The sequence below is a fragment of the Pezoporus flaviventris genome, unplaced genomic scaffold (genome assembly GCF_033815535.1).
Source record: "Pezoporus flaviventris isolate CSIRO_AGI_PZ_B2104156 unplaced genomic scaffold, CSIRO_AGI_Pfla_v1 ptg000002l, whole genome shotgun sequence".
Lineage (NCBI taxonomy): Eukaryota > Metazoa > Chordata > Aves > Psittaciformes > Psittacidae > Pezoporus > Pezoporus flaviventris.
The window spans coordinates 10,512,549-10,539,039 of NW_026892550.1; the positions used below are offsets into that span (position 1 = coordinate 10,512,549).

General features: G+C 36.9%; 1 protein-coding gene across 2 annotated transcripts in view; it reads left to right on the top strand.

Annotated features, from left to right (window-relative positions):
* STX18 (syntaxin 18) overlaps positions 1–26,491 on the top strand; it is a 62,286-nt gene that overhangs the window by 24,943 nt on the left and 10,852 nt on the right. Inside the window, exons 2-6 of one of the 2 annotated variants that reach the window (XM_061469057.1) lie at positions 8,288–8,355; positions 16,738–16,853; positions 18,617–18,694; positions 18,798–18,864; positions 23,162–23,277. In XM_061469057.1, coding sequence (XP_061325041.1) covers positions 8,288–8,355; positions 16,738–16,853; positions 18,617–18,694; positions 18,798–18,864; positions 23,162–23,277 — 445 coding nt within the window. The remainder of the gene's footprint in view (positions 1–8,287; positions 8,356–16,737; positions 16,854–18,616; positions 18,695–18,797; positions 18,865–23,161; positions 23,278–26,491) is intronic. The other variant, XM_061469067.1, reaches the window with a different exon arrangement.

Sequence of the window (26,491 nt, forward strand, 5' to 3'; positions counted from 1 at the left end):
CAAGGGACAAAAAAACCCCACCTCTTACAGAAAGTCACAGGCAGAGTTGAATGCAGTTACTTAAACGTTGTAAATGGAGTGTTTGGAACAGCAATGGTAATGGCCAATTATTGCAAATATGTATTTTGACCAATTTACTTTTATCTCTCAACCGAAACATTCCCACAATTGTTGTGGGGTTTATATTTTAGTCAATGAGGTTTCGGATGATTGTGTAAAAATATAAATGTTAAAGAAAGTTATGATTAGAGTCGGACCATGAACAAGAAAAAGGAAAAGAGAAAGTTTTATTAAAATCAGATGTTGCCTTTTTTTTTTTGTATTGAAAGTATTTTTTGCCACAGGATAAATGACTGAATTACTAAAAGCATTTAGCATGATGTTACATTGTAGAAAGCCTACTGTTAAGTTTTTCTGGAGGTCATCTTATGTTCTATAGACCATTTTCAGAATATTTAGGTGTGCTTCTGTAGATGCAGGTATCAAATCAGTGTGTTCCCACAAGACCTAAGAAAACCATGACAAAATTCACACCTCTTTATCTTAACTTCTACATGTACTGCAGTTTTCTGGTTCAGACTTGAAATTCAGTTTGTAAGTAAGCATCCTATAAACTAATCTAATTTTTTTTTTTCCTGTATTATAAACACCTGCATTTTTTCAATGGTTTTAAGAATACATGATATGCTCTAGGATAATTTTGACCTTGGGAAAAAAAAAAATCAAGGCCTTCACAATAATTTTTCTATACAGTAGGAGTTTCTGTAAGTACCATAAGCAGTTTTAAACCGTAGAGCAGCCCCAACTCCAAAAAGCACTCCAGTAAAACCTTCATCCAGTGGTAGTACTGGGTACTTTCACTCTTCACTGTGGTCAGTGGGGAACTGGAGCTTTCACACTCTTAGGACTTAACTTTGTTTTACTCAGAAGAGTCGTAAATGAAAAATATTTTGCAGTTGTGTCACAAATTTCCCAAAAGAATCTCTTAATCATGCACTTGACCAAATTTTACACCAACTCTGCACTGTTTTTAAGGGAAGAATGGTAAAATGAAATGTGAGGGTTTTAGGCTGCCAGTGAGTTATTTACTACCAAATTTTTCCACTTGGTATAATAAACAGTGAATAAAATATCAAAATAACCAAGTGCAGATCAGAGTATGCTTTAGAGGTTGCTTCAAATGTGAACTGAGAATAGCAAAACTCAGTGAGTAGATTTTTGAACCATAGGCAGTATTTATAAATATGTGCAGAAGAAAAGCAGGAATTAAACCCCCAGACTCTTTCCTTTAAACTGTTGTTTTCTTTACTGTGCAAAGCAATGCTTTTTTGCTTTCTATTCTTTGCCAATTTCATATTAAGCAAAAGGAAGCATTTTTCTGCTCCAGACCAGGTGCTAGGAAATTGGTTTTGCTTCTTACTCCACTTTAGAGGGTTTTTTAATCTGTTAATGATCACTGAAGGCTGCCTGTGATATTCTGCAAACAGGATTTATCTTCCCATATCCCACAATGGCTAATGCACATTTTTGCAGTGATTCATTAAAATTTTACTCCAGTCTTACAAAGAAAAAAAAAAGTGTTATTTTAAATAAGAAAAATACTCATATTACACAGTTTTAAAAAAAAAGTTTTGTACTGTCTTTACCTTGAAGAGTCAAAATGTCCCCATCTTAATTTTCCTGGCTTTTAATTGAATTAATTCACTTTTGGATGTTCCTATCCCACGTACCGCACATTTCATTAATACAACACCCCCATTCTTGGTTGTGCTTGCTGTGAATGCAAGACTACTATTAATAAAATGCGACTGAAACGTTCCTCTGCCCGTTGCTGCTGCTGTAACATATATGCTGATGTAAAGCAGGAACTGAACAAAGTCACAATTTTCCTGAGATTAGAGGTAGCCAGGCTGGCTGTCTCCTCTCCTGCCTCCCCATACCCGCTTCCAGCGCCGGGCCACCCCCACGCCGCAGTTTAGGTATTATTTGCTCTTTTGGGTTTCAGATTACGACAGCAATTGATCTGCGTGACCTGTTTTAGAAACTTTCACGTTTGCTGGGGAAACCTAAACCAAATGTATCCCCTCAAGAGACAAATCAGCTGAAAACTGGCCCGTTGACGTTTGAAGGCAGGCAGTGCTCCTCTGCGGTGAATTCTGGTAGGACAGCACCACCTCATGGCCTGCTAGTAAATCACCATCCAAACCCCTTAGATAACAGTTTCCACGCTATTAAATTCAAAGCTCCAGCTCTAAATTTAGTCTTTGGTTTAATCTAGTTGGTTTAATCTTTGTTGTATGTCCCTTATCAGGGAACTCTGTCATTCGTCTTTTGAAAGTTCCAGTTTCTGAAATGTAGAACCCAGGTAATAGTACTTTAAAACCAAATTCTTGTCTGTTCTTAGGCAACATCCTGCAGGAGCCGGTGTGAATTTAGTGGGCTGACATTGTCCTTAAATGTGCTTAAGATATAACCTAGAAGGAAGCTGTGTGGGACCTAGCTTTTCATATGTTCTATCTAACCAACAGTAGTTTGTAGTGGAAAACTCCCTAGGAGTCATTTCTGCATCAAAACTTTTCTAACTACTCTTTCCCAACTGTAATAGTTTAGGTATTGCTCTTAATTTTAGAATTTATTTAATAGAAATTGTGTTTCAGTTTATAGTATCTGTTCTGTTAGGGTTTTATTCCAGACTTCTGAAAACGCCTTCAGTACATGCACTAACTGTGGAAAATTACCTTTCTGTTTTTTCTCTTAATATGGTTTAGACATTGGAAACATTTTCTATTTGTAATAGGAACAAGTTTATGTTCTTACACCAGTTACTGTATCTCCTCTTGCACTGAGACCGTACTTTTTTTTGGTCAGAAGTGTGCAGTCCTGTGTATCAGCTGATGTCTTATTGAAATCCTTAATGTCTTCTGAAATGGGCAGTGGGTATGTTTGGGTTGACTGTATGTTTGGAATTGAAAACATAAGTGTCTAGATATATTAATAGTATGATGATCTTAATTTTTTCTGCCCTTTGCAGAAGGGATTGTAGAATGTAGTCACCTATTCATGAATTGGTAGATGGAATTTGTTTAGGTGAGACATTTGAAGATCAAGCTTTTTGTAAATGTAAAATGTAAATGTAATGCAAAATGTAAAAATGTAAAACTTTATTTTTTATTTTTGTGGTTAATAAGACACTTCCATCAGCAGTGCTTGTCAGTGCTGCTGAATCCACACTAAATGCCGTGTCTCTTAGGACTTTTGCAAAAGCTTTTCTGTTATGTTTTGGGTTTAAGTATTTTTCAGTTTTCCTTTAACAAAGCACATCTTTTAAAAATTCAGAGGGGCAATACAGTGAAAAGTGTAACAGTCAATTTTATATGGTAGTAAACAGTCGTATGTTCTGGTGGAAGGGTAAACTTGATAAAACGCTGTGTTTGTTTAATGAAAATGACTGTTCAGCCCTGTCGAATTCTCTACAATATGTCACGGGAACCTACTCCAATCATTTTAATCGTAAACAATGCTGCTGCTTCTTGCAGTGGGTTAAACGTATGCAAATTGGAACCTACTGTTTCATGAGTGATCAATTCTTTGTTGGGAGCGGAAAGAAATGCTGTATATATTGCTAAGATACTGAAGGAAGCATAGTCAGCATCTTCCTTCCAAAGTATATGTATCTTTTGAAGATGGTGCTTTGGAGGGAATGCTTTTCTCTTTCTCCTCTTACTTAAAAATGCAGCCTACTCTAAAATCATAAGAAAAGTCTCTAAATAGAGGAACACCTACCATTTCTAGCAAAGGCACCAAGTATAAATAGAGCTGTGCATGCCACCTGTGGTAGCAGATGGCAGCCATTCACAGCTTCCTTTTGTGTTGGACCTGCATTTTATGCAATATTTGCTTTTATGTTTTAATAAAAGTTGTTTGAAAACTGCAGTGGCAACAAAATACAGATTTATGCATGAAAGAGGTAGTTTACAATGAAGATAATAAAATTTAATGTACAAACTGGAACAGAAAGTAACTTTAAGTTACGTTACAGGCTCTAATGTGAATTTATAGAGTGTTTTTGACTTGTGTGATGCTGATGCTTTTGTTGCCATCCATCAGAAAACTGCCGCTCCTTCCCTGTACAGAATCAATTGTTTTTTGACAATCACATCTACACATGGGAGTTTTTAAATAATGCCTGGAGTCTACAGCTTCGGTACCTGAGCATAGGAGATTGAGTTTCTTTAGTTGTAATAAACGTATCTCCTTTCATGGCAGATGAGTCTTTTAGGAAGTTCCTACTGGTGCTATCCAGCTGCTGCCCTCCCTTGTGCTGATACAGGTATTGGTGGAGCTGAAATGAAAGAAACCAATTCTTTAGATTTGGTCTTTAAGCTTTATTAACCCCCATTTCTAGAAGAGTAATTAAAGTCATTTCAGTGTTTTGGTGTGTGGTATTGAAACTCAAGGGAGTGCCAGTAAGAATGGGAAGAAAGTGGGGAGAGCCTGCTGTTTCGTAAGCAGTCTTCATTGTCAGAAAGAATGTAGCGTGCTGTATTCTAGTAATGAACAGGAGCTCAAGAATATGCTTTTAGTATAAAAATATAACTGACTTTGGCAATATTGGGAGGAAAGGTGTTTTTTTTTTCCCATGATTCTCAATAAATTATCAGTTATACCTGGAAATTCAGCAGTGTTCTTCCCCATAAGATACATTTAGTTTTAATGTAGTGCAGGAGTGCTGCAGCTACGAAGGGTGTTTCTGTAAGCCCTCCTATCCCTTCAGGGAAGAAAGGAAATAATTACATTATTTCAGAGTTGAAGGAGAGGCTGCTTTCTCTACTCCAGACTTTCAGAGAAGAAAGAAGCCAATTTCCAGAGACAGAGAACGGGAACCATAACAAGAAGCCAGTACTCGTATTGCTCACAATGTGTTTGTGCTTCGTCTTCAAATTGCTTTCATCTACCCTTTGATCAGAGGGAAGCAAATTTAATGCCTATAATTGAGTCAGCAGAGGGAAACTGATAATGGCATCGGCAGGGCCTGACCCAGAAGTGGTTCAGGATTCCGAAAAGATTATAAGGGGAAAAATGTAAATAGAAGGCAAGATACAATGCAGTATAATTTGCTATCTTACTGAAAATAGGATGTGCCCAACCAACCTGAATCTGTAAGAAAATCTGCTTTTTCTTCATTAAGATGACCTAGTATCCGGTTGTACAGTGTCTGATAAAGTGCTAATAAGTCTGGAGGAGATTAGCAGAGAAAATATGAACTGAATGAGGTAAGTAAGCAGAAGCAGTGCTTCTGTGTTGAAAGAAGTGTTGGGCAGAAGGGAGGTTAATAGTGGAATTACTTTTTGCATTCCCCAAAATAAGAGCAGTACTAACCAGGATGGGTTTTAAAAATAATCCCAAGAGTAAGATGGATCAGTAAAACTTACTCATGTAAGTTGATGTAAGTTACTGATGAGTACTGAGGGAAAGGAGAGGGAGGATATCTTACAGCAAGTGCTGAATGAGTCTGGGGTCTGGAGGTCTGGGGATAAGAAAGAAATTCATCAGTAGAGTATGTTTACAGAGACTGAAACAAAGAGTAAGCTTTAAACTAATCAGTGAAAATGATGAAAGAAAAACTATGTCCAGCTGAGTTACAAGTAACTAACACCAGTGAATGCGCTTCTAAGTCATCAACAAGGATGGATACAAACTGGAGCAAATGCAAAAGAAGTTACAGGTTAGGCAACCTCAGAACCATGTTGTGAGAAGAAACTAAAAAGTTGAGGTAATTTGTCTGGCACTACAGAAGTTAAGAGGGAGGTAGGATAACTGATGGTAAACTAACACACATTCAGGGAAGCAGAGTTTTTATAGGAAAAGACTGTTTTGAAGCAGGAACAGATGGATAGAAGTTGGTAATCAGTAAGCCTGAAAATTTGGTGGCTCTCCTTCATAATAAGAGCAGTAGGATCCTAATAAAGCCATTCAGTTGGAATAAGGAGATGCTTTTATTACCTTTAGGCTGGAGCATGATAACTTTGTAAAGAGTGCATGGTATGCATCTGATAACCCCAGAATACTTGCAGGTTGACCCTGAAGATATCTTCAAGATTTATATTTGTATAATAAAGGATATTTTGTGTCTGCAGATTAAACATCATACCTTACCCTTTTTTTTTTCTAGTTTTAAATATAATTGGTATTTCCTTTCATGCTGATGAGACCTTCCTTTTCATAAAAATTGTTTAATTCTGTTGATAATGACAAATTGAATTAAAAAGTGTGCCTATAGTACACAGGCAACAGAGAAATAGCAGCAGCACAGGATCGCAGAAGGTGCTGTTAGAATTTGAGGGAAAGTAGAACAAGAAGTCTCACTTCTGATGCAAATCTTGGGAACTAAGAGCTTGATGCGAGTATGGGCATAATGGTGTCATTCTAAATTCATGAAAATAGCTTTACAAATGAAGGAGAGGCAAAGTGAGGTCAGAGCAATTCAAACACACGATAACAATTTTAGCCTAAATAGAATGCTCTTTGTGACTAGATGAATTAATTACTGTAAGACAGTGTTCTTGCTTGTCATTCTGATTCTTTCTGCTTGTTAATCACTCCTAAATTGTAGCTATTGCAGTAATATTGAGATTTATTACATAAAATTTTGTGAATCGGTCTTCTAGTTTAGTGATTGTTCAAATATTAATGGAAACATTCGGAAATGTGTTTCTTATTTTACATTTCTCCTTTTTGTCCTCTGTAGTACTTTCTGCCTATTGAAGTATTATTGTTCTACTGAAATACTATATGACTAGTTTAAGTGTTTTGCTTTCATAATCAGGTTCAATTTATCTATTCAGCAGATTTCATGACATACCAAGTCTGAGCTGAAGAAGAGATTAACGTAGAAAATTGCTCCAGTGGCAATGAGAAGAGCATCTGTAGAATGGTTTAGCTTACTTTTTGTGCCTCATTGTCCTGTAGTAATTTCAGTATTTCCCTTTTTATTGTGCATGATGGTGCTAACACAGTTTAGGAAATCTTGGACCTATTGGAAGTACTAACAGAACTGAGCTTGCTATGAATGGGGTGAGATTTCCTGTGCTGTTAATCACATGGAGACCTTTAAACATGAAAACTGGGGAAATTCTTATTCAATACAATGAGTTGTAGTAAGAATGAAGCAGAGCAAATAATACTAGGGAAATGTATGCATATTTATTTGCACAAGGAAACACTTGTAGTTGTACAGATCACTGTGGTCTTACTGGGTGCATTTTTTTTCTCTTAGTTCTTTCAAAGAGACCTTTTGAAAAAATAATTGGGGAATTAATCTTCTATTTATCCAAACTGTTCTGTGTTCTTTTTCTGTGGGTTTTTTTGTTTGTTTAATTACAAGGAACATTTGCATGAAAATGGGATTTTAAGGCTTGAACAGCTTCTGATGCTTTTTCCCAGATACATGGAGTAAGCCACATTTATTGTATTTGTAAACTAAACCAAGTATTGTTTTGTAAAATGCCTTGCATGCTTTATTACACTGATTATTAATGAATATTTGGGAGTATGCTTTAGGAAGGTTTCCCCTGCATCCCCTTTGAAAATATATGCCACTAATGTATATAATTTTCCTCACACACCCCCCATCATGTCTCCTTCAAGACCTGCCAAGGAAGTCATAGTGGTAGTCATCTCATTCTTTATCCAGTTAAACTAGATTTCTGTAGATCCTCTGTTCTGTAAAATAAGCAGCATCTTGCACTGCACCAAATATAATAAATCAGACTAAAGTTTGCCAAAGTTCTCTTAGATTTTTAGGAGGTTTTTTCTCATCTTTTCAAAGGATCTTTGTAAAGACTTTTAGTAAAGAAAATAGAGTGGATTTATAGTAAAATGTATCCGCAGTGATATGCAAATCCAGAAATGGAAATTTGATAGGGATATATGCTCTGTAAATGAGATTCTGGTTGCCAGTTTACGTAATGTTTTGTGTTATTATTACTATGTTTAATACTGTAGTTGTATTTAGTGTTCAGTAGTGTTTAGTTTATGCTTCTGGGATAGAAGACATTTTTATTACTTTTCTCTGAGTTGTAGTTCCATACAACAGATCTTTTTTAGTTGATTTTTATGTATTGACTGCTTGCAAAATGAAAATTGTTAAGAGAGTAAATCTTACGATTCTATTTAATTACAGAATAGTTTTACAAAATCACATCTGAAGTGTGGAATACTGCACTTTAAACATTAAAAAAAAATCAGTTGTCTGATTGCAGTTTAATTATGATTTCTGTTCCTTTAGATTTCTCATATTGGAAAGCTGAAGGATTTTCTTCTGCAACACAGAAAGGATTACATTAATGCGTACAGGTAAGTGTGCATTCGGTTTAAATAGATCTACTTATTTTCTGATTTATAAAGTGAACTGCTTAGAAATCTAGAGGCATAATGGCTAAAACCAAAACTAGACTGCTTATTAATTGGCTTACTGTAAGCTACTTAAAGATGAATGCTGCTGTCACAGCACCATTTTCTTCTTAAATAAAATGAGACTCAGAATTTGAAGATTTCTGGCTCTCAGGAGTGAGTTCTGAAACAAACCAAGCTGGCAGTCAGAGTCTGACACCTTCTAAGGACCTGCAGAGTAGGTTTCTGAAGTGGTTCCTGTGACAGCAGAATAGTAGATACAGTGATCCATGTTTTCCCTTTCACTCTGTGACACTAAACCTGTTATCACTAAGGATACTGTCAATAGCATCAGCAGGACCTGGAGGAGAATGATGCAAACTCTTCATACCCTGGAATGTGAATTTCAGATGAGGGTCATTATTGAGAACACCACATCAGGGGACAGCACCACAAGATTTGCTTTTCTGAAACAAAACTGAAGGCTTCAGTTCTGGTAGTTACTATTCTATGGAGAAAGTTTTAGTGCTCTTCAGCCATTAGGAAAAATTCAAAACTTGTATCCAAATGAGACAGTGTAAATAATTTTTCCCTTTTAAAGGATATTCTAAAACCTCAGTTTCCTGTGTAATGTGATTGCAGTATTGCATGGGGGAGTCAGCCCTGGCTGCATTGTGATTCTGCCACAACCCTGACTAAAGCTAAGCTGTTGCTGCAGTCAAGGTAGTGAAAATGCAGTCTAAAGCCATTTTGGGTTAAAGACGCTGAAGTCCCAAGTCAGTTTAATACCTTTCTTCAAAAGGCTTCACAGATACCAGATAGGAGTGTTATCCAGACAGATATCCATATCCTAGGAGAAGACAGTAGGAACAGATCCATCTGCTGCTATTCCTTAAGCTCAGTCTATACTGCTGGAACAGTCTTTCTGAGAAGCAACTTAATAGGCATGAAAGGGACCGCCACAGTAATAGCAATCTATACAATCAGTGGTATGAAAATATGTGCCAGAGTGAGTCGACAGAAGACTTCTGGCACCCTTTTTTGTCTCCCTGAGATGGTGAAAAGCAGTATTTTGTTGTTTCACACAAACAAAAAATTTGGCACATTTTATAAGTGTAAGGCCATGAGAGCTATTCATAGTCAGTGCCAGTGAAAAATGAAGCTCTGGGTGGGTGTCAAATCTGTGTGCAAGGTGTATGAAGGAACTGCTTTTCCAAGCAGCAAGCAGAGGTAGTGTACAGCTACATGTTTTGACTAGCTCTCTGTTCAGTTCTGTTGGAATAGGTCATGAACAACACTAGATGGAGCTACCAATTTAGTACTGAAATTACTGTGTTTACTATGTGAAAACTTCATGTGATTGCATAGGCTGAGAAACTGCAAATAATTGCAGTAAGAACAGTCAGTGACAGTTAATTTTTATGTGCTATTTGTAATTTATTAACAGTAATGTGCATAAAATTGACATGATGAGTCAAAATTTGTCCAGGCTATTTTGGTTTCTAAAAGCTCTCAGTGTTCTTCTTGTAAACTCTCTTAACCAGTCATCATGGTAATTCTCAGTGATTTTTGCACATGCACACCCCCCACCCCCCCCCCCCCCCCCGGTATTTACTAAGGAGTGTCATTTCTTTTATTAAACAGTAAAATACTCCTCCAAATCTCATCTGTCATTGCAGTTGATCCTGTCCATAATGGTCAAACTTAAAACGGATAGTACTTTAAAATTTCATACTAGATGGCTTATGCTGTTCCACTTGCTGGATGTAAAGAGGATCATAGCGTCCATGCTGTCAGTCTTGCAGTCTTAGCAAATACCTCAGTCATTCAAGACAGTTTTAATAACTTTTCAATACTCAAGCTGTGAGAAAAATTTTAAGGAATTTAATACTAAAAGACTCTTCTGGAATTTATGTAGGAAGCTTAATTTTGTTCATGAAAATTGACTCCTGTATTTTGTCAACCCTGCTATTTGTTTTTCCAACTATAGCACAACGTGTTGACGAATTTTGGCTTTTGAATTAAGAATGCATGCCTTTTAAAACTTCTTCAGAATGTGTTACATCCAGGTTCTTGACCTTAATTTTGCAGACTATAAACTTTAATAATAGAGTTTTTATTTTTGGCATACATAAAATATCCTGCTACAGGAGGTATGTCTTTAGTTCATTTTAGAGGGATATTTTCAGCAACGGGAAAGACAACTGAGAAAAGGCCCTGACCCATTTGTTCAAACTTTAAATATTTAAGTACATCACCTAAATTGAGTCCAAAAAGCTTAAGAATTAGTAATTGCTTATTCGCCTTCTTTCTTCTTGATTTGACTGTTAGCTGTAAAATATGTGAATGGAAAAATACATGAAACTAATGATGCAGTGATCTAAGCATGCTGACTTATAGGCCATTGCACCTCTACCCTCTCCTGTTTATCAGGCTTCATTTGCTTTCCCTTACACCTTGTTTTTCAGCTTTCTGTGATAAGGAACTTTTCTGTTTTGTTCAGTTTATCTTGTCATAGTTCTCTGAGTAGAACTTCTGAGAGCTTTGGCAGTACCAAAGATATGCTGTCATCTTCCACTGACAGCATGAGTTACTATGGAAAGAAGCTTGAAACTGGCCTGTTAGAAAGACGACTCTGATTTACAGAGGGGCATGTATAGAAAGAAGCTCCTTCAAACTTCTCTCCAAATGTATGGTTATTTTTCGTCATTTGGCTTAAAAATTGAGGGCAGTAATAGTGAAAACTTGGGTTTTCTCTGCAACACACGTTTTAAGAAAAAATAATGAATAATGAAAACACTGAATGAGTAGCAAAGACTATGAGTGACTCATGTCACTCAGTAGCTTTATATGTATCATTACTTTTTATTTCACATTAGAGCCCTGTCTTAAAAACAACTTAAACGATTTTAATTATTTCCTTGCTGGCTTCATAGACACATTTCAAACCTAACAAAGCCCTTTGGATGTCATACTCGCGATCAGTAAACATATTCAGTGGCAGGTCTTTTATCATAAGCGTGTAGCTACATGGTGGGATGATGTAACATCTCTGTTGCTGCTAATAGTAGCTGTCTCTGAGCTGTTACTTGTGATGTTAACTGCAGTCTCTTTCCAAGAATCTTTGTAAAGAAGTGAAACTCAACAGTCAATAAATGCTTTAGGACATCTCAGGGTATTTGAAAAGTAATTAGTTACAATATTCAAAACCAGCAACGGTAATCGTATTTGGATGCTTGTATCTGGTTTATGATTTATCTCAAGGACTCCCTCACCAGCTTTTTCAAGTAGGTTTATTAGCCTTTATAATGGTGTTTAGAAGGAACATACGGGGTGTAGTCCTCGAGGCAAAGTAACCACGGGCTTTCCCTTTAAACAGAACTGATAAACTTTTTTTAGTTTACTAGATAATCAGAAAATTAAATTGATGAGTAAATACCAGACATTTATATATTAGAAAATCATCCCTGCTAAATTATGATCTTTAAGGACTTTGCCAGCAATGTTACAATTTGGCTAATGCGTATCTTTAGTAAATTAGTAATGAACAATTAACTTAAGAAGATACTAGTTTGGGTATTTCTGTGCTGCCTGTTCTGTAGCTAAAGCTTCCCCACAGACTTTAAAAAAAATAATGTCTTAAATATGTTGTTGGGGAATGTGTTCTTATTTGAGTTGATGAGGTTTTGCCTTGGAATTATGTCAAACAGCACTTGGATTGAAAAAAGTAGTAAATTAAACCACACAAAAAGTAACAAGTAATGTTTCAATTTAGTAGTTAAATAAGAAATAAAATAGTTAAAATATGCTAGGTGCCTAAAGGGAAAAAGTTAAAAAATGTCTGCTCTATTTCCAGCCAAAGTTATACCTATGTGTACATATGTGCATGTACCTACACAGTTACATGTATGTGTGTGGAGCAACATTTATGTATATATTTGTAAGGCAATATCTGCAGGTGGTAAATTGGACATATCTCTGCTCAAACAGTACATATCAGTATTTTATAACTGATTTATTTCAGCTTATCGCTTCTCTCTCTTCTGTAATATGTTGTTGGAGGAAAATCAAGTTTTTCTGCTTATTTGGTATGTTTGTTGAATCAGTAAGCAAAAAATATTTTATGCACCAGCAGAAATAGTTACTAGTTCCAAAAACTGGTGTAATGTCTCCATCAGCTCTGGTTCCTTGTGCTTTGCCAGCAAAACAGGATCATAGAAATGATAGGCTTGGAAGGAGCGTGGCTGACACATTCAAGAAGGGAATGATTAGGTCTTTCTACCACTGTGTTTTGCTTACTTTTAAATATTTCTTTCAGTGGAGATTCCATATCATCCCTCTGCCTTTTCCTGTTTCCTTTTCTGTGTTAGCTTATTTTGGTTTCTCCTCAGTCTCCTCTAGAATCAACAATTACAGTATATTTGGGTTTTCATCCTTTGATTGTACTTTTCCTCTCCTTTGGATGCTCTCCCAGTTGGTGTTGCAGTGAGGTGTTGAAGTGAAACAAATCTGAGGCCTTGTCCAAAGCTAAGGATAGCAGAAATAGTATCTTCGTTTGGAATGGATTATACTGCATTTATGCATCCCATTGTAATGACTGTTTATGCAACAGCATTGTTGTAATGTTTGGTTTATGATCCAGTATGATCCCAGATGACTTTCTAAAGAACTATTCCCTAATCAGTTATTCCCCATTCTCTGTGGGTTCAGATAATTGTTCCTGCTGCAACAATGAGCCTCTGACCGTTCCTTATTCAAATTCTTCGTGTCTTTTCTCCAGGTTTGCAGTATTGTTTTGAATTGAAGTCTTGTTCTCTTGGTACAGTTTTAATTTGCTTAGCTTTATGCCTCTGAAAATTTAGTAAGTGTATATGCTATTTTGCTAAGTTGTTAATGCGAGAGTGTTAAATAGCATCAGATTCAGGACAAACCCCTGTGGAACACAACTCAATGTATCCTTCTGTTTGGGTATATGACTACTCCAAGTTCAGCTTTTCAAACAGTTTCACATCCGTATGATGCTTATTTATTCCAATTCATTTATTCACTGGTAGCTTATGAGAATGTCGTGAGAGATAACAAAAGCCACACTAAAGAGAAGATGTATAGCAATAATTGTTCTTCAGCCAACCATAAGACTTGTTACTGCATCCCAGAAGTAAAGTACACTGCATTTGTCTTACTCATGATATATCTTGGCTACTGGTTATCTTTTTGTTCTTTCCTAAGCACTTAAAAATTGTTTGATTGTTTGTGCCTGTATTTTCCTAGGCTGGGTGGTCTATGATTCTCTGGTTGGTTTGTTTTTTTTTTTCCCCTTAACCCTGTTTTTTAAGAGATAGTTGCTATACTTCATCTTTTCATCAACCTAAGCACGCACTTAACCTCCCCCAGTTCTTGGCAGTGGGGATGTATCCTTCCATTTGATACATTTGCTATTTTATTCCAAGGCCTGGACTCCTGTCTCTGCACAGTCTATGGATGTGCATACATCTTGGGCTTTCTTGAAAGCCAGTTAGTTCACTTCAAGAGCACCCCTTTGACACACATATAGGAGGGATATGTACTTCATCAAGTTTACCTTCACCATTATCCCAGGAAGCACTACCTTCAAGATACACTTGTGCTGTGACCTGGCTTGTATAGCACTCTTTCTTATACATTCATTCACTCAGGATCCTGTTATTAATATATTGGCTGACACTTGTTATTCCTGATGAAAATATGAACAAATATTTATGATTCTTTTATTAATGGTGAAGGTACTAAATTGAGGCCAAATGATTTAGAAAGCAGTAAGCTAAAAGGAATAGTAACTGCAGCTTACAAGTGACTTTAGTGATGAAACTTAATGCAAAAAAAAAAAAGGCACTAAACATCTAGTATTTATTCATATACTGTAGTGTATAATTTTATTTCTCTACTGAGCTAACAAGCCACCACCACATTCTTAGGTGTTTCTCTAAGTAGTATTTGCAGGGCAATCCCTTGTTATCATTGGCATCCCTTGCCAGGTGTCTCATCCAGCATTTGACCCTTTTCTGATTAAGTCCCCGCACGCTGTGTTCCTTTAGACTTGTCAGTAGCAGTCAGACCTAATTTGCACTTTCTTCTGCTTCTTGTGTTTGAGCTCAATGAAGAGCTCATGAAGTAGCTATGCTGATCTCTTCCCTTTCATCAAGGGTGGAACTGCAAATTATCATAAAGCAATTTCTACATGAAAACTACTAGTTCACATGAATTCTTTTTCTGTTCTGTTTTAGGTTTCCCTTTTCTATGCACTTTAACCACCTAACTTTTCTAGACTATTGAAGAATGCCTACTTGATAGCTACTGTCTTTATCTTACTCTTCACCCACTTTCTTAAAAATCACAGATAACCCAAGTTGGCTTCCAGCCTAGTTTCTCATTAAGCTTTCTCTTATCGATTAGGATAAAAATCTGGAAGAATTTCTTTTTTCGCTTCCTCCCTTGTCTGCATGCATTAGCCAGTGCATGTCTTGGCTAATTCTTCTGATTGCTTCTGAAAAACCTGGTTGTTTGACCTTTCTTGATTTAGTGATGTGTCAGTCCATTGCTGTGATACTGCCACTGCACTTCTGAACAAGTATTTGTATCTCTGACATGCAGGGGACAGCTGCTTTTTTTTTTTTGTTCATTTGGTTTTTCTTCACTTTTTAATGTGTTTTTGTTTTGTCTTGGTCCTTTCCTTTGAAATGAATGGTCCTATTTCTGTTCTCTGTTTCTTTGTATCTGTTCAGTAGCAGACCAGCGAGAAGTTTTACTATTGTAATCTGAAATAGAAGAGTGGAGATTTTTTTGCTTCACCAAGGGCCCATCATAAGGCTGTAACTCCATTCTTGTTTTCCATCTGAATTTATGTGCCTTAACATGCTTGAGTAACTCTGTAGGCAGGGCTTACTGAATGATGTTATGCATGAACCCATCCCCGATGATCATAATGGTTGCGTTCTGTCTGGGTTTGCGCAGAGATGGATGTAGAAATGGATTTTTCTGGCTTTACGCATGTTGAGAACTTGCTATGCCACAGACTAGTAGTAAAAACACCCATCTATATAAACTGTGCTAAGGGAGTGGGGGACAGGTGTGTCCTCATATTTAACAATATGAATTGTCTTACACTGAATATGTAACTATCAATATATCATCGTAAGCAGGCTGTGGAAAGCCACTCCATCAGATGTGTCTAAAACCAGACAATTTCAAATCTTTCATCATTCAGAAGCTGCTTTCTCAGAGAGTGCAAATTAAAGTTAAAGCTTACAAAACCACTGATTACAGCTGTCATGGGGATTTTGGCACAAATTTATGAAACCAGTCTATCCCGACCAAAGGAGAGCAATTCAGCTAGTAAAATATAAATGGAAACACTATATGTGTTTCTGTATGTTTTTCTGTAAGGTATAAAAAATGATTTTATAACATTTAAAATAGTTTAATTTGTAGTGGGGGGAGGGAACAAGCTGTGGTATTTAGATGTCAAAGACATGGCAGCATTGGAAACAAACAAGTTTATTAAGTATTATAATATTACTTCCAATTAGTTTGTGTAACTGTTTGCTGGCTAATCTGTGTTTGTGTACTAGCTGGCCAGCAAGCAGAAACTAATTTTCAAGCCAGATGAACCTTGTGCTACAGCTATATTTTACAGCCTCCATTTTTATTAATTTAGCAACAAAAAGATATATGTATCCTATTAGACATTATTAAATACATAATGAATCATTTAAAATAGAAATAAACAATGGGGACAGGTTTTAATAAATCTTATCCATGTGATATTAAAAATAATTTTCTAGTGCATTTTCCAATGCATTATTTTCCAGCGTTGTTCTTTACTCTGGTTTGAATCCACATAATTCACAGCACATCCACTTTAAAAGTGATGCTTGGTATTTAGGATACTGAAAATAAAATAAAACTATTATATATTTTTTTTAATTTCTTTCAACATTTGAGCTGTTCCTTTATCCTGCTTGTTCTCATGTTTTCAGAATTGAAATATGCTTTGTTGGAATAACTACTGAGGCTAATAATGTATTATTGTGTTGTATCTTCTTATCTACTCAGTATTTTGTTGTGTATTGTTTATAGGATATATTGCTCTTTCTACATCTATTACTAGCCAAAAATGTGTTAAAACACTCTCTCAGCTTTATAGAAGTGGCATTTTTATGAAGAATGGTTGTTGTACTTCTTTTTCCATGAAAATCAGTGTTGCAGAAAAGCTTTCATGAGTATAATGAATGGGAGGAAGGTCTAAGATGTCTACTTGTAGATTTTATGTTGGGGATATCTTCAGTGACAGTTTGTCTTCTTTCTCAGCCATATTATGTCCGACTATGTGAGGATGACAGATACAGAACGTGATCAGATAGATCAAGATGCTCAGGTATTTATGAGGACATGTGCCGATGCCATTCATCAGCTGAGAACAGAAGGTAAATTGAGCAACTCTTAAATGCTTTTTTGTTTTCCTTAGTTATTGATAAAGGCTGATACAATGCTGAATACTGCATGGTGAATCTGAAATGCTTCTCGAAAGAGATTTGTGAAGTCTCATTGCCTTTTCATTTGCATCTTTGTAATCCCATTCCCTGATTAGTACTGTACTTAATTTTCTAATGTTAGTGGGAGAGAAGGCAGAGCATAAAATTTTATTTCTTTCTTTATATTCACTTATTAGCAAGTGTAAAAAAAAAAAAAGATAGTCTTAAATATTTACGACTTGAATAGGAATTTAGCACTGTGGCACAGAGGCCTGAACCAAAGCTCACTAAATTCAATGGTTGTCTCTTTCTATCTTGTCCACCTGTAAGGTATTACAAGTATAATCTTTCCAAATTTGGGATAATTAAATAAGTTTAACAGAGTCCTTGTAAAATAAGAGCCTTTTTGACAACCTGAGTATGGGATCATACCTTTACAATACCATTTCGTGCAAGCTGTAGAGAGAACTTGTTTTGCCATTTTCAAGTTGACCTGCCGTATGTGTGTGCTTTATCAATATACCAAAGATTTTCATCAGCTTTGAAATGCCATTGAAACATAGAATCATAGAATCACAGAATAATTAGGGTTGGAAAGGACCTGAAGATCATCAAGTTGCAACCCCCCTGCCATGGGCAGGGACACCTCACACTAAGCCGTATCACACTCAAGGCCTCGTCCAGCCTGGTCTTGAACACTGCCAGGGATGGAGCACTCACAACCTCCCTGGGCAACCCATTCCAGTGCCTCACCACCCTAACAGCAAAGAATTTAGTCCTTATATCCAATCTAAACTTCCCCTGTTAAAGTTTTACCCCTTGTCCTATCACTGCAGTCCCTAATGAAGAGTCCCTCCCCAGCATCCCTATAGGCCCCCTTCAGATACTGGAAGGCTGCTATGAGGTCTCCACGCAGCCTTCTCTTCTGCAGGCTGAAGAGCCCCAACTTTCTCAGCCTATCTTCATACAGGAGGTGCTCCAGTCCCCTGATCATCCTCGTGGCCCTTCTCTGGACTTGTTCCAACAGTTCCATGTCCTTTTTATGGTGAGGACACCAGAACTGCACACAATACTCCAAGTGAGGTCTCACAAGAGCAGAGCAGAGGGGCAGGATCACCTCCTTCAACCTGCTGGTCACCTCCTTTTGATGCAGCCCAGGATACAGTTGGCTTTCTGGGCTGCAAGCATACACTGCTAACATTAGTCAGAATCACTGAATGTCAGTCATGCATGGGAACTACATAGCATCAAAATATGGATTATTCATGTATGTGAACTAAAAGGATGCTTGATGCAATAAATCCCAAAGATTTCCATGTAATCTGTACACTAGAGAATGTAAAATGTTAGAGGTTCAATGTTGTAAGCAAGTTAAATCTCTAGATGTTTTGCTGTGCTTAGCTTGGTGACACCTATACTTGTTTAGAAATCTAATTGACATAATATGACTCAGTGGCATACCTAAGAAATCAATAACATAAATATTGTAAGACACTAGTTATTTTCAGCTTTCAGTTTATTGTAATGATTTGCTGTTTCACAGAACCTATATTTAAGTATAGCTATGTTTAAAATAAATACTAAGATATATATATATATATATAATGTTAATAGGCTCTTGACTATATTACTTGTGTGTCAAATGTAACGGCAAACTTTTGTGCAGTTCAGTAAAAGGTTAAAAGATTGTGTTGTATCTTTCTTTTGTATTTCAGCACACAAGGGCGTCCAGTCTGCTCAGGTAAAGGAGCACAGAACAGCTGTCTTGGACTTCATTGAAGATTACTTAAAAAGTACTTAATATTTATTGAATGGTTAAAAATGAATGATTGTATTTTCCAAGAAAGAAATGATGCTTTTCTAACCTGAAATTTTGTTTACTGCTGTCTTGAACAGGAGTGTGTAAGCTGTATTCTGAACAAAGAGCCATCCGAGTTAAGCGAGTGATAGATAAGAAGAGACTGTGAGTAGTGTCAAAAATAGTTTAACTGTGCCTTTAGTTTGTAGGACATTCAACAAAACTATTACACATGTTTAGATTCTAAGGAGATTGTTTTAACAGAAATCTGTAGCTGGATGAGCAACTTCTGCTGTCAGTAGGTGTGTCCAGGCACTTCAGGCATATGAAGTTACATCTGTAAGTGGCAGTGCCAGTTCTGTTGTGCTTCTCATTTATGTAAATGTTAAAGCACCAAATCAAACTTGATGGATTTTTACAAATGCTACAGAACATTTTCCTGTGTCCCGTTAAGTAATTCTGCACAAAATAATTTTAGAACAAAATCCTGCACATTGCTAATATGTCTCAAAGATGCTATTTAAGATACTGTCTGTTTGGGTACAAGAGATCTTCTCTCTCATGTTCTCTTCTTTGTTTAAGCCGCTGTCTTTCTGCTAAAGCAAGTAACTGTTGTGAATAAATGCTGCTTGACAGGGCAGGTCTTCATGTCAAGTAGGAACTTGAATATATCTTGTAGCTGAAACAAAGTAGTTTCTGCTTCCTGCCATAGTGTATATTCAGGCTGCTATTTTAGAGGTGAAAATGTCTGGGAGAAGTTAAAGATAATGTGCTTCCTGTGTTTCTGGTCTTTTTTTTTTTTTTTACTTGATTTTGGGTATTTTTCAGTCAAGTATCAAACCCCACACTACTTTGGTTGCTTTTTCTGCACACTTCCAGGTGTAAGAATGAAACAGGAAAATGAACAGGTTTGGAATTTAATACCTGAAAGGCTTTCTATGTCTTCTCAACCAGCATTATTTGAATTCTAACCTTACATTCCATTCTTTACATTTCAGTTTAAAACCAACAAGTTCCAGAACATACAAATCAATAAATAAGTTCTTGAGTGTTTTTCCAAGACTTTATACTGCTTATCAGTTTGGTGTTTGGCTCCATCAGCTATTTACATTGAAACTAGAGAGATGTTTTTGAAGTCCATAAGTACATCTTTTTCCAAGTGATTCAGCACGACTAAGTACAATTAGATTTGCTCAAATATATTCTCCTGGGATGTAAATAGTAGCACAAGCCAAAACCAACTAAGCAAAATATCCCAAACCAGTTCTGAAATTTGCTAAGAGAGAAAAGGCAGGCATTGGTATTTTTGTAACTGGCATAACTTCTCAGAAAAAATATACAGAAACAAACTGTGTGATATTTTTCATGTGTAAAAATACATAACCTTAGCAGTATTCTTCACACTAAAGAACTTCAAAGAAAGATAGCATGGTTCCTGCAGTTACAGAACCGGCTAACAAATGCCAGCTCTTCTGTTTGTTATACTCTTATATTACTGTTTCTATGTGAAATACAAGATTTCTCAAATGACTAAGCAGAGAAAACTCAATCTGATAAACATGGAGCAATGAAAGAGCTATTTCAGAAGTTAGAATACTACTTAAATAAAGAGCAATAAGGCATTAAAAATTAACCCAGAAGATGTAGTTCTTTTATGTAATATTGGAAGATACCTCTTTGCCTGCCTTTATGGATCTAAGAGGTGGAAAACAGATGTCGACCAGGTGGAGTCTGTATCATTGCAGATGTGATGTAAATTGTCATTTAAGTTAAAATTCAATTTAAATAAATTACAGGCATAAACCAACCTTTATGATGACTTGAAAAAATGTCTTTCTTTTCATATGCCTTCAACTAGTTCATTTGTAATTTCCCCAAGGATTTCTGCAGACACTAATGTGATGATAAGAACACGTTCCATTACTTAAAAACCTTAGGCATTCTTTAAATAGTGTATTTTGTTCATTTTTAATTGAAAACTCTGTACATTAGCATATTGTGCAAAGTAAGAACAAGAAAGAATAAAGAATGCGTTTCTTTAAAAGTAAATTAATCCTAGTACAGATCTTTCTTTTTCCTGCAAATTAGTCAAAATACGTATCAAGACAATACTGAAAGGTTTGCAGTAGAAATCTACTTCATCATGTTTCCTTTTATACTGATGACCATCTTAAGCTCTTCAGCAAATTGCCTGAGTGTTACAATTTTCTTACATAAGTTGCCTTTATGTTTTAGCTCATATTTTTTTGATTAAAAAGTTCTGCCTATTATATAGGACTAATTCCCAGGAATGAAAAGCTGAGAAGTAGAAACACCAGCAGCTCTTTCTGTACAGGTCTTTGGTTTCCAGTCTTTGTTTACTGGTATTCAAATTCATCTCTCATTTCAATTTGAAACGTCTTTTTCCATTAGAATATCTTGTGAATTACGCATGCAATTATTCAAATCAAGCTGATATTTTTATTATCTGGGGAACTGATGTTTTATTAGTATCCAAACTATTATTCGAACTACATGGACATCCAGATGAGGTTTTTTTTCCTCATTATTATGCAAATTTGGAACTTGAAATGAGGAGATGAGAGTTCTTTTTGTAAAATTACCAAAAGCCCAGTACTTGCAGAGGTTTTAGAACTCAGACAGGTTCCCACTTACATTTTTTCCTTGTTTAAATAACGTAGTCACTCAGTGATGACTAATGCATTATATTCTGGTTTTCTGAGGATTTTCTAATTATGGGGTAGAATTTAGACACAATACAAAAGAGAGGAACACAAAATTCAACACCTCCAGTTAAACAGCAGGGAAAGATTGCAGATCAGAGTGAGATCAACTGTTGATTGTTTGAGAGGGGAGGGAGTTATGAAGGTGGCACAGAAGGTGATTCAGACCCACTGCTTTTTGGTTTTTTGCTCTTTATCTTATCTTAACAGCGTAATTGCTGAGCATTTAACAGTCTACTGTGTGGCAGTTACAGCATTGTTGCAGACCACAGTAAACCACAGGAGTTTACTGGAAAAAATGTTGCTGCTAATTTGAGGCTTTTTTTGGTGCTGCAGTGAAACATACTTGACAAGTACTGAATATAGAATCACTGAATATTCCTCTTACTTTTTGCATTGCCTTTGTATTAAAATTACATAGGAGAGACTTAGATGTAGTGTGTAGTTTGTATAGTCCACTTTTCTTGCTTCTAAATAGTCCATTGTGTCATTTAGCAGACGAGGATAACTCTCATCCTGGTTAAACTATTATAGAATCATAGAATCAATGAATCAACTAGGTTGGAATAGATCTTTAAGACCACCAAGTCCAACCACTACCCCAGGACTTCCAAGAGCACCACTAAACCATGTCACTAGGGGCTTCATCTACACGTTTCTGAACACTTCCAGGGATGGTGATTCCACCACTGCCCTGGGCAGCCTGTTCCAATGCCTGATCACCCTATGGTGAAGAAATTTTTCCTAATACCCGATCTAAACCTCCCCTGGCACACCTTGAGGCCGTTACCTCTTGTCCTATCACTTGTTACTTGGGAAAAGAGACCACCATCACCACCACCACCCCCCCCCTCCCCTCACTGCAACCTCCTTTCAGTCAGTTGTAGAGAGGGATAAGGTCTCCCCTGAGCCGTCTCTTCTCCAAACTAAACAACCCCAGTTCCCTCAGCCGTTCTCATCACACTTGTGCTCCAGACCCTTCACCAGCTTTGTTGCTTTTCTTTGGACCTTCTCCAGCACCTCAGTATCTCTCTTCTAGCATGGGACCCAGGACTGGGTGGAGCCTCACCAGTGCCTAGTACAGGGATGATCACTGCCCTGGCCCTGCTGGCCACACTATTGCTGATGGGATTGGCCTTCTTGGCCACTTGGGTGCAAGCTGCCTCCTGTTCACCTGGCCATCAGTCAACACCCTGAGGTCCTTTTCTGATGAGCTCTCCAGCCACTCTTCCCTAAGCTTGTAGTGTTACATAGGGTTGTTGTGGCCCAAATGCAGGACCTGGCACTTTGCCTTGTTGAACCTCATACCAGTTGTTGCAGGTTATAATCAAATTTCCTTCATGTAGTTTGAATCTTATAGGCCTACCTCATATTGATAACAGCAATGACTGCAACTCTGAGAAATTAAAAAGAAATTATGGTAGTAAGGAGGAAATTCATACCATGTTCATAGGATCATAGGATTCTTTAAAGCTAGTTAAATAAAAATACTTATTTCAGGAAAAAGCTAATTCTGTTTTATTTTCTTACTTTTCCTTAATTGACAATATAAAGTAAAATTGTAAACGGTACTTGTAATAATATTGCAGTGAAAGATGCTAAGTATAATTGAATACTTAACACAAAGTTAGCAACAGTTAAACAGTTAAAGTGTTGAATTTAATAATCTGTGGTGGTTCTCATTTCAGAGAAATTCAGCTGTATAAGATCAGTTAAATTATAGGCTCTTGTGCTTCCAGGTCCAGGCTTGAACCTGAGCCGAGCAGTGTGTCCAAATCACCTCTTTCCCCTGAAAAATCTTCACAGAATCCTTTAGATGATTCAGAAGAAAAACTTTCTGCTGAGGAAAGCAAAGGTAAGAATAAAACCTAGTTACAGTTTACTTTTTGTGGTAAGGCCTGTTCTGGTCAATAGTACCTCCTACACATTACAAGGGCCTTTTTCTGTGACTTGCACTCTTCTATTTTCATCTTCCTGGAGTCGATCAGGCTTTGGTGACGCACATTGTGAGACTGAGGAAGCAAAATCTTAAACTCTAGGCATGCTTTTCCAAATAGCATAAAAACATCATATGCCTTGGTGGATCCTTCATCCTCTCAATAAACTGTATGAACTCTTCCCTTTTTATTTACTTTTATCAATATCCCTCTACTTACATGTCTGCTGAGGTCTGTCTGATATTTCCATATTCCTTTCACTGATGGCAAGGAATTGGAAGGTAGCTCAGTGACTTCCTGGGAACATTTTCTAGTTTTCAAGCACAGAGACCTTGAGTTGGACACTTGTACACTAGAAACTCAAAGACAGAATATGCTTATAGAGAGGAGGTTACTGGCTGGCCAGATCCAGATGTTTTGGAGATAATCTTCTCCACAGCATTGAGTTTCACTGGTGGAAGGATCACATCTTATCTTTCAGTGCGCAGGAGATAGCCAGAAGATCTGGGCAGTCTTTCCTACCCCAGGGTCATTTCAGCTAGTGCTGTTCTTGACAGAATATGTGAACATTGCTTCTGATTCCTTGGTGGCCTGCTTTTGAGGCTGAGGGATACAACTCCCTTCTCTTACCTGTTTTGGTCTGTCCTGGGATGTGTACAATGGCAGAACTTTGTTGCAGGGCACCTTTCAGAGTTATCGCTATGCAGATAATTTCAGATTTCATACTTAAAGAGAAGTCTTGTTTCTGTGATTCTGGATTTCTTTTTCCTGGCTTGAGTTCTCCTCCTTGTGCTGTCTAGAGGAGTTCAAGGTACACAGTGATATATAGCATGAATTTATTTTTTTTTTTTTTTTGAGAGAAGCAAACTGTATGAAATGTGACATTAAATTAGGGAAATACTTCATCATGACAGAATAAATGCACTGGATGGCCACATTATTCTGATAATCAGTTAATTGTTTCTTGAGTGATTTTTGTTAAAAGACTAAAGTTCCTCTGGTTGGTGATTTGAGGGTACTACAGAAGATGGATTCATGTGAAGTGGGTACTCCATTTCTGGATGAAGTCCCTAATACTGAATTACCTCATAGTGTGCAAGTGGTTTCATTTTCTGATATGGCATTGCTTATCTTCCTAAACCAGTTTGTATTTCTTTAGCCCTATCAGTAGGCTTCTCCCCAGTTCCCACACCCCCAGACACTAAATTTATTATAAGAAGTAAAGGTTTTGATTATGGATTGTTTCTAGTGCTTGCAGCATTTTTATAGTGCATCTTAAGTGATGCAGCACACAGATGAGTTTCACCTTAACACATTATCAGTGTTCCACAGCCTTGTGCTAGCATGAGCAGAGACACAGTATTGTAGTAGCATCTTCCTTGCCCTGTGCTCTTCCTTTGGTACTGAGTGTCTCCACAACCTCAGGAAGTGTGCACTCCCACCACAGTGTCTGTACCATTTTTAGCTCCAAAAAATCTGTGCCACAGTGTAGAAAACACTCTTCTTTGGTTGCCTTGGACACAGGAAACCACTGCAATAAGCAGAAATGAGGCTTTGTTTGTTGCACATTAATTTTGATTCCTCCAATTCTCTTACTAGTTTATGCTTTAATTTTTTTATAAGAAAGTAGGGTCCTGTCATGTGAGTGGTGCTAAGGCAGTGCTTAGGAAGGATTGCTGGCTAGTCTTTGAAATCTTCTACATCAAAATAAATCTGAAACAGTTTGTAAATGCACATGGCCTCTGATTCCTCACATAAGTGTTGGTTGCTGCTGCTTATAGAAATGAGCCTCGTGACTTCACTGGTAGGTGGTTGTCTAAGAATGGAAACGGCATGAACAAGTTGACTAGGAAGCAAGCAGCTCAGTTTCAGTCTTACAGCCTTCCCCTCTGCCCCAAGTAACTTTTTAAATTTCAAAGCAGCTGGAGAAACGATCACTTTTAGAAATAAACTGTTTCATCCTCAGGATGATGGTGGTTTCGAGAATGGTGATCATTTGTATTTAGGAATTAGCTATCATCATCGGGTCTCTTGCATTCAGTATCTCAGCTGTAAAGACGGTTCTGAGAGCAGCTTGTGGTCCTGTCCTTAAGGTGAACATTATGATGAGCCGCTGAATGTCGTACTTGGCATGCTGAAGCACAACTTGGGTTTTGTCTGGGTTTTTGACAGAAACCAAAGCAAAATGTGATTACTTTTGTTCTGAGGCAGCGTGCCCATTTACATTAGAATTATACTGGACGTGCCTCCTGGTAGCAAACTAGTCTCTCTGGAGATTGCTTTTCTATGCTGACAGTATTTATTTGCATATTACTAATTTAACATTTAGTTTATGAAGTAAATGTAAATAATGAGTAGCTTTTGAACTGGTCCACAAGCTTAGCAGCTGCTCCTTTCAGTGTGGGGAAGGGTTCAGAGGATTTGATCATGACTTTTGTATCTCTGTCATGCGTTAACTACTTCTCTTTCTGCAAAAGAAATGGAGTTTGGCTTTTGCTGGGTGAATTGTATAAAAGCATTAATGTCAGCTCCATGAAAGCTGCAGAAAGCCAGAAAGGTACTGTAGTGACAGGAGGAACCCTGGGGAGGTGTGTGTTTCTCCTTTACCTCTTACCATAAGTAACTTGCTTATTAACAATCACATTGGATACAGGTGCTGTTTTTTTAACAGTGCTGACAGTGTCTGAAAGTAATTGGTTCCTCTGGGATAAAATAGGAATACCTCTTTTTTTTCTTGGCTCCATAAACTAATTATCTTATTTTCTTTGAACCCAGTAAATAGTTCATTGATACAATGTAAATACACTGATTACCCAAACAAGTTACGTTTTGTGTTTCTGTGAAACAAACTTGAAATACTGATGACACCCCATGGAAAACATAGTTTTTTGGTTTGAGTTTTGGAGTTTTTTTAAGTTTATTTTCTATATTCCTTATTCACATCCCTTATTTGTAACCTTGTCATTATTTGTACATTGTAGCTTGGTTGTTGGGAAGCAAAATACACATTTCTAAAGGAGACATAAACAACAATCCTCTCATAATATTTATGTTTTGAGAGTTTTCACAATTATTACAGTAAAGAATAAAGGAGAAAATTTCTCTTTATAATCATTCTCATATGTTTGTGAA